This window comes from Daucus carota, chromosome 2 (assembly GCF_001625215.2).
Source record: "Daucus carota subsp. sativus chromosome 2, DH1 v3.0, whole genome shotgun sequence".
In the NCBI taxonomy this organism is placed as follows: Eukaryota; Viridiplantae; Streptophyta; class Magnoliopsida; order Apiales; family Apiaceae; genus Daucus; species Daucus carota.
Window position 1 is genome coordinate 42,938,405 of NC_030382.2, and position 11,440 is coordinate 42,949,844.

The 11,440-nt window shown below is 36.1% G+C and overlaps 3 protein-coding genes across 3 annotated transcripts; 2 read left to right on the forward strand and 1 right to left on the reverse strand.

The window, feature by feature from the left end:
* Window positions 1–314: 314 nt before the first annotated feature.
* On the forward strand, window positions 315–1,470 carry LOC108209331 (DNA damage-repair/toleration protein DRT102). Its single transcript, XM_017380174.2, has one exon. It carries the CDS (start codon window positions 386–388, stop codon window positions 1,301–1,303), a length of 918 nt encoding a protein of 305 aa, XP_017235663.1. The 5' UTR covers window positions 315–385; the 3' UTR covers window positions 1,304–1,470.
* Window positions 1,471–1,574: 104 nt separating this feature from the next.
* Window positions 1,575–8,160, reverse strand: LOC108209330 (zeta-carotene desaturase, chloroplastic/chromoplastic). The gene is given in 14 exon segments (NM_001329165.1): window positions 1,575–1,938; window positions 2,179–2,343; window positions 2,947–3,019; window positions 3,151–3,279; window positions 3,372–3,528; window positions 3,622–3,664; window positions 4,635–4,722; window positions 4,822–5,066; window positions 5,165–5,269; window positions 5,940–6,013; window positions 6,138–6,210; window positions 6,857–6,991; window positions 7,167–7,291; window positions 7,846–8,160. Coding segments are annotated over 14 exon segments (1,722 nt in total). The 5' UTR covers window positions 8,003–8,160; the 3' UTR covers window positions 1,575–1,785.
* A 1,459-nt stretch (window positions 8,161–9,619) lies between these two features.
* LOC108206635 (mitochondrial import inner membrane translocase subunit TIM23-2) lies at window positions 9,620–10,542 on the forward strand. Its single transcript, XM_017377001.2, has one exon. It carries the CDS (start codon window positions 9,811–9,813, stop codon window positions 10,354–10,356), a length of 546 nt encoding a protein of 181 aa, XP_017232490.1. The 5' UTR covers window positions 9,620–9,810; the 3' UTR covers window positions 10,357–10,542.
* The last annotated feature ends 898 nt before the right edge of the window (window positions 10,543–11,440 follow it).

Here is an 11,440-nt window from a genome sequence, read left to right on the forward strand (position 1 = left end):
TTAAATTTTGATCTTTTCAAAAATAATAATTCTTCAATATATTATATGAATCTATTTCACAAATGATATGTTTTATTTTAGTAAAATAATTATGTGATTTATGAATTTCTTTTAAAAAATTATAATTGGCTCACAGGGTCTGTTTTAAAATATGGTCATTTGACATTTTAACGCATACTTCTAAATTTTTAAATCACATAATTATAATTATTAATTTATAATAATAGCAATAATTTACATTTTTTTTTGTCCGAAATGTGATTATAAATAATTGTGCATTCATAATTTTATTAAAAAATAGCGATAAAATCCAGTGGATAAGACATAAGACTGTAACCGTAGTCGCCGCTAGTCAGCTTGCAAGTGAACTCCAAACTCAACTACAATGGCAGCACAAGAAAGCACCACCGATCGCCGCCGTCTCAAAATCATCGCCGGAGCCGATTCATTCGGCTGTGATCTCAAAGACGCTCTCGTCGCTCACCTCCGCTCTCTCAACATCGACGTCCACGATCTCGGCACCGACAAATACTACTCCGTCGGCTCCCAAATCGGCAGCCTCGTCAGCTCCGCCGCCGCCGACACCTCCGTCGAAACTCGCGGCCTCCTCGCCTGCGGCACCGGCGTCGGAGTCTCCATCTTCGCCAACAAATTCCCCGGCGTATACGCCGCCACGTGTACTTCGCTCGCCGATGCTCAAAACGCCCGATCGATCAACAACTCGAACGTCCTGTCTCTCTCCGGCAAGTCCACTTCGCCGGAACTCGCAATCGAGATTCTGTCCACGTGGCTCAACACTCCGTTCAAGTCTCCCTGCCCCGCCTCCAACTCCGAGCCTTGGCCTAACGAAATCGAATCATTTCTCGATAATTCGGTCACTGAGATGTCGAAAATAGGTTCAGAGTCTGATAAATTAGGCGATTCGTGTGCAATTTGTGATTTAGTTAAGTCTCGAGAATTTGCTGATGTGGAGATTATGCCGGGAGGTAGCATGAAGATAGTGAGAGAGACACCTACCTCGGCGATCGTAAGGTTTAAGGCAGGGAGTGTCGAGCCTGCGCATCATCATACATTTGGACATGATTTGATTGTGATGAAAGGGAGTAAAAGAGTGTGGAATTTAAGTAAGAAGGAGAAGTATGATTTAGGTGTTGGTGATTTCTTGTTTACTCCGGCCGGTGATGTTCATCGAGTTAAGTATTTCGAGGACACAGAGTTTTTTATCCGGTGGGATGGACATTGGGATATTTTCTTGGATGAGGATATCGCCACTGCCAATGCTGCTCTGGAGAAGGAGGTTTGATCATGATTTCAGTTTATACTCGTGTTCTTAATCGTGTCTAATTTTACGTATAGTAAGAAGTCGTATGTTCAGACATTGTCACCTTATCGATTATCTGGTGCTCTTCTAGTAAGTGTGTTGTAATTTACTGTGAGGTCTTGAATAAGATGGTGCTGTGTTGTAGACTACTGCTATACTTGTGTTGTACTTTGTGTGCCTATCAGTGAAGATGGTGTTTACTATGAACTAGAGTAAGCAGAAATCATATTTTGAACTGAAATAAGTATGTAATAACCAAGTAAACGTATCCCTTGGAACAAGATGTCCTTTATCTTTATATATAACCTCGAGACTGAGCCAAAGAAAACTAATGATCGCCAAGACATCCTAGAATACAACATTGACGTTCCATTAGGTTCTCATGGCACAATTCAACTGTAAGAAAGTACATACATGTGTATGATCACCTTCTAGTGGTCCGAATACAGCTATAACGTAGTGCATCAGACAAGGGTTAACTCAGCTTCTGTAGGTGTGTTGGAGTCGATTGAAGCAATTGTTTTTCGCAAGGTCGCCAATTCTTCTCCAGCATCACAAATGTAGGCAGAAGCTTGCCTACCTGAAAGAGTTGCACCTTCCATACTGTCTATATAATCCTGTTAAACATAAGGAAATCTCAGTAAATAAATTAACATAACCTCGATGAAGAGATGATGTCTTCACACGGATAAGTAAGCACCACTTGTAAAATGCATTCAGTATGACGGACGATCGTATAGAAAAACCGCCAAAGACTCATTATGAAGACTTATTATGATGATTCGACTGATATGCCTATACTTAAATCAAAAGTCACCCATATAAACTAATTCAGATATGGAGTATAACGATGTCACCTGCTTCGTATATGAGCCAGCAAGGAAAAAGTTTCCCACAGGGGTCTTCTGATCAGGTCTAAAAGGATCTTTACCAGGCCCCTCACGGTATAATGACTGCGCAATCTTCACAACTGATGACCATGTAACTTCCAGGCCTTGAGAGGATGGGAACAAAGTCAAAACCTGAGAAACAATTTGCATTTTTCAATATTTGGAGGAAAATGCAGATTTGAGAAACTATATACTCGACAAGGCTAAGTTAACTACCTAGGAAAAATGACACTCATCCGCCGTATTGCGCAACTCGAATCTTCTTTTTAAATAATTGTGTAATTAGTTGATTACTTAATCACTTAACTATTTTATAATGCAGCAGTTTTCGAATCAAGTAAGTATTATGTAATGCTTAACTTTTTTTTAATTTGACTATTTAGTTTAAATACCAACGTTACTCTTGAAAATACATGTATAATATATACTTCTAATTTTATAAAATCTGGTAAATCCTCCAACACCCCCATATTTTAATTTTGCCAAATTTCGGTATCTCCATACAGGGCATGCTTCCTAGCTAACTACTATTATATATGCTGGGCATGGGTCAATACAAATGTCAATTGTCAGGCATGCATATTCTGAACAGATGGTTTTATATCTTTAATAAAAGCCCGTTTGAGAATCGTAAACGGAATTCATCTTAATGCCACAGGATTTGTTCAAAAGTTACTCTATTTTTCAATTGTTTTTTATATATATTTCACATTGATAAACAGCTCAACAGATTACCTGCTTGGTAACTCTCTCTATGATTTGATCATTTGGTAAAGGCATGTAGGGATCGCCGGGGGTGAGCACACATCTATAAGGAAACAACATGTTTTAGTAATAAAGATCAGAGCAAGGGATTGCTTCACTAATGACTTTATATTAAAAAAGTTGAATCAACTTTAGCCATAAAAAAAGAGTTTAGATTGAAAATGGAAATTATACTGGAGTAACGAGCCTTGACCCTCAAGATAGTAATCTTCTGGAGATGCAAGTGCTAAGTCAGCAAAACAAGAGAAATCTGCATCTGGGGTATAAAGGAGATTATCCAATCCCGCTGCTTGCCTCAGTTGCCTAACAACACAAGGGGAAAACAAATAGGGTAAATTTCTAGGTACGGATCATCAACTTCCAGAAACAGTGAGTTTCCGAAGAGAAGGGCTCACCTTGACTTTTCTAGATCCTGCATCTCTGTAACCCAGCCGTTGTATCTAAGTTGTACTGTGACAACAGGAACACCAACTAGTTTGTAGATATTGTCGAAGAACTCCGACTCTCTCCACTGTGGGGGTAATAATCTTTTGATTCCAGGGACATCGCATGCTGAAATCAAGATGACTTTCATCAGTTCATATAATTCTACCCTCCTTCCCCATGTTTAAAAGTCTTTGTTTACAAGGTAGTAATATCTCAAACCTGCGACGTAGGCATCTGCTTTTACGATTTTCTTTTGAGTTGCCTGAAAAAAAGATAAGGATAGCTCTGACATCATCAAACAAATTCAAACGCATCATCACAATGAATTTAACAGCTTAAACTGAAATCTTTTACATCATATACCACAATAAATACCTGTTTTCAGAACCTTAGACAACTGACGATAATACAAAGTAAAGGTCCATTGATTGAGTAGATAAGGGAGTAATATACAAAATTTCATGATTTCATCAATCTTCTGAATGGGACAACGGACAAGCATAATCGAGTACTTCTGATATGTTCTTTTCTCTGAGTTTATTATCTTAAAATATAGTTACTATTGTCAACAGAATCAATTAACTCAGATAAGACTTCTTTAGTCAATGCTTTGTTGTTTTTTGATGCAACGTGGGACTTCTGATGCTTGTATCTTATATTTGTATCTTAATATACTGGTAGTCGAATCTAAGAAATCTTACATTGTAACGATAAAAAAGGGTTAATTTGTAACTTCTGTCTATAGCATATAGCTCCCTGTATTATTGCCATTCTTCTTTTCTCGAATTGGTAGCTGATACTACATGGATTACACATTTTACCTGAATTGGATTATAGATGGTCTGCTCATTGAATGAATTTGACCCTTAAACATCCCTATACAGCGTGCCCTCGCTTATTTTCATCTGTTCTCTCAAATTTCCTCACACTAAAGCTTTTTGGTCATAAACTGTGAATAAATTTGGAAGTAAATAGATCAATCCATCAATCACAGAAGTCCCAGGTTCTGTCACTAAGAGATCGGATTTATTGTTTCCCTGTAAACTAACAGTGAATATATCACAGATTCACATGTCAACACAAATAGGGTATTCATTGCATCTATTTAATTATCTTGGTATTTTACTCATGCCGCTACTGTATTTTACATTAGGAATTTTTGTTAGTTCCTTCAACAAAATTAACAGGTAAGATAATATAAACAGTAAAATGAGAAGAAGCACTTTCTTTACCTTGGACATGGCAATGCCTGAAATGTATGTCTGTCCATCACTAGATTTTTCATAAAGAATCTCTCGGCATCCCCACCTGAGATGGAACCTGCTCAAGAAGAGATATTAGTACCAAATAAAGATATAAACCACTACATAATTTTGAGTATAGCAGGATGTCTTTACCAGATTCCGAATTCAATTTTACCTGCCCCCCTTCTGTGTAATGTAGTCTCGAATGGGCCCACTTAAATAAGTATCTGGAGAACCTTTAAGCATGCGCAAAAGGGATGCTTCTGTTTTAGTGGCAAACAATGAGAAAATCGTGAGCATACAACGAGCACTCATGTTATCACAGTCAATAAACCCGAGAGCATAAGCAACAGGATCCCACATTCTCTGAATACTCTTTCGCGTTCCCCCTTTAGACAAGAACCATTCAGAAAAGCTTATCTGTAAAAAGGAACATAATTGAGATAGCCAAAAAAAACAAAAAACAGACAACTGATGAAGTGGTAAATGGAACAAGATTGATAGCTATATTTTTTTACGTTATCCAGATTTCGTATGTCCTTCATTGCGCCATCTGGATCAACAAGTGCCCGCACAACTGGACTAAGGGCAAGGGCTACAGCATTTCTTGCTTTATCATAAGTCTGAAAAGTAAAAAGTCAGAAATACTTCATACAAGGCTTCAAGTAAGATAACAAGTGCATATGGACGGGCAAAAGTATATTGTCCATTACAATAATTTTCATAATCTGCCTTCCCTTGGCAAGCTAAGAACAATACAAAATGCTATAAATAACAGATCTGTGATACTCATATAACGTTTATAAAAAAAAAAAAAATGTGTTCTTTCCAAATGCTGAATTCACTAAATTTAAAAGATTGGCATTTGAAAAGAGTAACAACAGGGTGTACTGAAACAGTGAGAGTGCTAAGGGTAAAACTGATGTCAGGAACATGAAAGAGGAGCACACTGATAAGTGGCTGATGGCATCAAGATTAATGCTTCCATATATATGTGCAAGGTTCTTCAGGAAATTGGATAGCCACAATACAATCCTTACAGTCATTTTCCTTAGAATAGTAGTGTTATGATCATAGCACAAGAAAATTAATATTTATCTGAGTTCAAAGATAACTTAGATCAACAAATAAAAAGTTATACAGAAAAATACAGAAGCTTACTGATATCTGAAATTCACATCTCAGAGTACTGTGGTGGCGTATAGATAAGTTTAATGAACTGATTGTCAATGACCAGGATCTTATATACTCATTAGGCAGGAAACGCTATAGTAGGATTGTCAAAGGCTCTACCTTGAGCTGATTGGTAGTCAGAAATGCATTTATTCCGTGTAATGGTGCTCCAACTGGGAAACGAAAATCAAGCTCTGCAATGGAAGATATTCTATCAATAGATAATATTGTCACAATCTTGTAGGACGATGAAGTTGTTCTTTCTAGTACAAATCAATGCACAAGATTGAAGTTAAAAGTTTCAGGACCACACTATACCACCAATTTCACCCCCTTTGTTTACAAAAGTGTGAGTATGCTCCTTCACAAGAAGATTTTTATCAGCCCCAACCTAGCAAGTAAATTTAGGAAGGTGATGAGAAATTTGATTGAAAAATAAACAAATTGTAACTTTGATTGATAAATATCGTGAGAGAAATCTTAGTTGCGAAAACTTAAAGAATAAATAAATTGCTCCTAACAATATTCCAACAAACATTGTGCTCCATGTTGATCAACAACCTGTAGACTCTAATCACACACTGATGCTACATGATGCAAGCCATAGTTTTCCTGATAGACGAGTCACTATAGTTTAAGCATCGAAACAGGTTATCCACAAACATTCAAAAAAAATTAGTTGTTCTATACTCGTTTTTAGTTCTTAATTTTACATATTGGTAGTCTATAGGAGCTGAAACTTTTCATATAGACAAGTTAAATTCTGCACTTTGTAAGTTCGCAGACGGGACGAGCACACAAACAGGAAAGCATTTTACCTACCAAAATTTATGATTCTGCTTAAATTGGAGCATGCAAATTGAAACAAATTACTATATTTAGAGATGTTCTGCATTTCACTCAACAGAATTTATGATCATGGAACTACTTTCTTAATTATTAATATGATATATGAGTTAATAAACCTATGATATGATACCTAAGCTCAGATATATCAATCACTAATATACTATTGTAATCTAGAAAGAATTTTTCACCTTTTTCAAGAGACGGAAAAGATTATTGTAGCAACCGAAGAATACATGAAGACCCATTTCTATATGATTTCCGCGTTTATCAGTGAAAGAACCCACTTTCCCACCAATAAAAGGCCTTGATTCATATATATCCACCTGTATCAACGATTTAACATATGAGTGAACTCATTGCCAGCGACAGTTACTAACTGTAACAGCACTGGTATGTAATATACAAGCAGACACATGTTGCCAAGAACCGACAGGATACACAAAAATTTTGGAGGCCATTAACAAATCGGAAGGGTAGTGAAGAAGAAGAATAATGGACCTCGTGGCCCTGATCTAGAAGCTCAACAGCAGTAGACATTCCCGCAAGCCCAGCTCCTATAATAGCCACTTTTAGCTTCGGTCCTCGATAAAGTTGAGGTTCCGGTGGAAATAACCCTTTCGGAGCTGACAGGCAAACCATAGAGTTAAGAATGATGTCAAAGTATAGATCATATCAAGTACAACGGGCAATGATTGTGAAAAATTAACATAATGGACATGAAAGCATCTTCTTATATACAAAAAAAAAACATAATTTCGCATTCAAAGCTGTAATTTCAATGTTTCACAGTCCAAGGATCCCCACGGAAACAGTCTCCGCTCCTTAAACACTACATCTTCCTGCTCTACGAGTCCGATACACCTACTATTGTTTGGACCGGTTACTTGGATTGCTTTAATCTAAGCTGTGATGTAAATATATATGACATGGAGTATATAATTTTGCTTCCGTAATATAACTCAAACGTGGGGTACTAAATTAAAATTTACTTGCTGCAATCATGTCCATAACTTAAAAGCATTATCTTGCCCTATCAATATCATAGTCACTCCATACTCAAAACACAAAAGAACATTCAAATTACATATAAGCAGCCTGATTTTCACAAACAAAATTAAAAATCATCGGAAAAACTCAAATGCAAAACAAAAATATGTAAAAGGGAAGGTGAAAATACCATTGGAGCTCATGTCGGAAACATTTTGATCCAAATCGGAGCGAACAAGCATCATCATCCTCTTGGGCTTAAAGGGTCGCCGAGCGGAGAACGAGAAAGCGGGAGAATCAGCGGTGAAAGTGGCCGGAAAATACAAAGACGAAGCCGCGGCGGCCATTTTCAGAGAGAAAGAAACAAACAGTGAGTGTGTGTGTGTAAGTATAAAATTAGAAGGGGTGGAAGGCAGAAGAAATAAAAGAGAATTGAAAGAAGGAATCAAAGAGAGTGAAAATAAGAAGATACTGAGAACTCAAATTTTTGTCGATGATAAGAGTTGGGTGTTTTGGACAGAAGCGGTTGAGACATAAACCGAATTGTTGCCGCCATTCTTACCACTAGTATTTTGTTTCGGCTTAACTAAATTAAATATAAATTTTATTTTTGCCTTCAACTAAAGGTCCAAAACCTCTTGGGCCCGTAAGCGTGGATTATCTTGATTCACGTGGTTTGCAGGTTAAGCAGGTCGATTAAATACGGTTTATCTTAGTTTACATAATTTGCAGGTTATTACACGAGCTCGTGGGTTTGTGTAGTCCGTATTAATGGTAGCTGCTGCGAGTTCTACGTAAATAAAAAAAAAAAAAAAAAAAAGAAAAGAAAAACTAAGGGTCCAAAACACTGATAGGAAAACTCGAGGTCTAGCAGCGAATTCTCCAATTTTTCAGATTTTCATCTTTCATAGATTAAGCTAGGAAAACATTTTTGACACCATCAAAATTAAGAAGATGTTCAGAGATGCATATTTCTTATTTTTTATTTCAAGCCGACACAGAATCATCCAGGGAAACAAACAAACTCATCTCAATATATTTTCCTCCTTATTTGGTATGACTTGAAAGAAGATGTACATGATAATTGATTTTCTGTGAAAAGAAGAAATACCTAAAATACGGATAGATTTTTACACACAAAATTTAGGATTAATGTCTTTTCTATGACCGAAAAATTGTGAATAGCTTGTTGCCAATTACCACCGGCAGCAGCCACAGCCCAATTGTCTAAGTAAATATCTCTCAGCCCACTTCAGAGAAAATCATTTGTAATTGGGCCAGAGTGCCCACATGATCAGCCGGCCGCCTCAGAGACTCAGACCGTCAGACGCGAAAAGAAAACTACTAGCATAGGCAGAAATGTATCTGAAGAGGTTGTAAAAAAATATAGTTTTATAACATATTTTTTTAATAAAAATTTAAACTTCAAATTTGTTTTTAAAATATTTTTTAAAATAAATATATAATATAAGTATAATATATACGAGTTTTAAAATGTGTGTCGAAAAGTAACGAGAATACCTGATGGGACGGAGGGAGTAATGTTACGTGTTTATATGTGGTTTGGTTTCCATTCCACCTTTGAATTCAATAAAAATGAAAGCACGTGAGAATGAAAAGAATATGTTGTTTACATAATAATTTTATATATTTTTTAAATATTTTTAAGTTACAAATTATATTCTTAAATAATCAATATTTGTGATTGTTTCTGATACCAGAAAATTCAAATTTTGTTAAATTATTATACACAACAATTTGTGGTAAAAATAATGAATGAAATTTAAAAAGAAAATAATAATACAATAAAAAGTTTAGACGCCTGAAAGAAAAAACAGCTTAGCCGATGCCAACTAATCAGAAATACAAATACAAATTTTATTGCATTTACCTTTCATTTATCTTAATTATATATTTAACGTTTCATGCATTTTTACAATAATCCAACCTTGTATAAATACGAGGGAGTTAGTTTAAAGAACAAGTCAACTAAAACCCTGATCTTCCTTAAACCCTAACAACCGCCATTGTTAGGGTGCGTTCCAGGTCAATTCTCTCTCTCTAGAATCTTTCATCAATCAAATCAAGACCCATCTACATATTCACAAATCCAAGCAATCCATCTTCTCCGATCTCAAAAGGCCCCGGAAAATCAATGGCAAATCCATCAGAAAACAAGCCCTCAACTCGCCACTACCACCCCTATCAAAGCCTCAACACCCCAATCCACAAGCTCTACGAGCTACCCACTTCGCCTGAGTATCTTTTCCACGAAGAAGCTGCGGTTCAGAGGCGCTCTTGGAGCGAGAATCTGCAGTATTACACCGGGTCGGGTTATTTATCCGGAGCTATAATTGGGGGTATGAAAGGGACAGTTGAGGGGATCAAGTCTGCGGAGACAGGCGAGTCGTTGAAGCTCAGGATTAACCGGGTTTTGAATTCGGGTGGGCATACGGGTCGGAAATTTGGCAACACTCTGGGTGTTCTTGGGCTGCTTTTTTCAGGGTTGGAGAGTACTGCTTTGCATTTCAGGGGGACTGATGATTTGCTTAATAGTGTGGTGGCTGGACTGGGAACTGGGGCGCTTTATCGCGCTACGAAAGGAGCTAAATCTGCTGTTCTTGCTGGTGCTATTGGTGGATTGGCTGCTGGTGCTGCTGGGATTGGTAAGCAAGCGATTAAGCGATATGTTCCGATTTAAAAATTCATAATGTGGCCGTGGCTGGAGTCATTTAATTGTTGGTTAGGGAGGTTTGATCAAAGAATTTGTTCGTGTTCTTGTTGTCTGGTTTTGTTATGGAGACTGAATTTGTTGACTTGTCGGTGTTTGTGATGAATTTTATGAAATACGTAGCAAAATATTAATGGAAAGAGTAAATTCTTGGTATGTTTTCGGTATTGTGTGCAAATGATTATGATATATTGGTGTTTAATTAATTTTGATGATCGAATTGGTGAAAATTTTGCTTTTCCGATGGATTTGCTCTAACTAATGATCTGTTGAAGAAGTTATATCAGTTAGGTTGTGTTCACTTGGAGTGAATATAAAGAGAGAGAATGGAATAAATGGTGTTATCAAAGAAAATGTACATAATTTTCATTCCTTCAATCATTCCAACTTTACTATTTTAACTATAATAACTTTAACTCACATGTTTTGGAAGGAATGCTCATTCCATTTTAACATCATGTTTCTTCGCAATCTTTCTCACAAAAAAATTAACTACATTCATATTTTGTCACCATTATCTCATACTTTCTTCTTTCTCCTTAAAACTTCTATATAATTTTTCATTCCATTTTCTCCTCATTCTATTCTACGAAATGAACACAGTCTTAGTGTTTTAGCTTTGTAATCTCATTGTTGCTAAATCAATGTTTGTGATTTGGATTATTATCATATCATATTTATCTGATGTATAAAGGATTATGATATTATGAATTCATGAAATCATTTAAATTATTGTTTAAGTTTATTTGTGTGCGATTATTATAGTCTAAAATTTGAGGTTTGGAAAAAATTAGAAATTTAACTATATTTGTTAGAATTTTGATTATGTGAATGTTATATTAATGTTTGGATCTAATACTCCTGTTTGAGACTTGAGAGTTTGCTGATTAAAAAAGTGATTTGAACTAAAAAGAAGTAATTTTGGAAAGGCTATTTGGATAAGATTTTTCAATTAGAAGAGTGACATGTATATGGTGAAGATAAAGAAGTTAATCAAAAATGATTTCATCTAGAATGGTAGTTTTTTTTTGTTTTTTTGAAACAATCTAGAATA

Excerpts from the sequence above, each read along its gene's own strand:
- LOC108209331 (XM_017380174.2), top strand. The coding sequence starts at position 386 with ATGGCAGCACAAGAAAGCACCACCGATCGCCGCCGTCTCAAAATCATC.
- LOC108206635 (XM_017377001.2), top strand. The coding sequence starts at position 9,811 with ATGGCAAATCCATCAGAAAACAAGCCCTCAACTCGCCACTACCACCCC.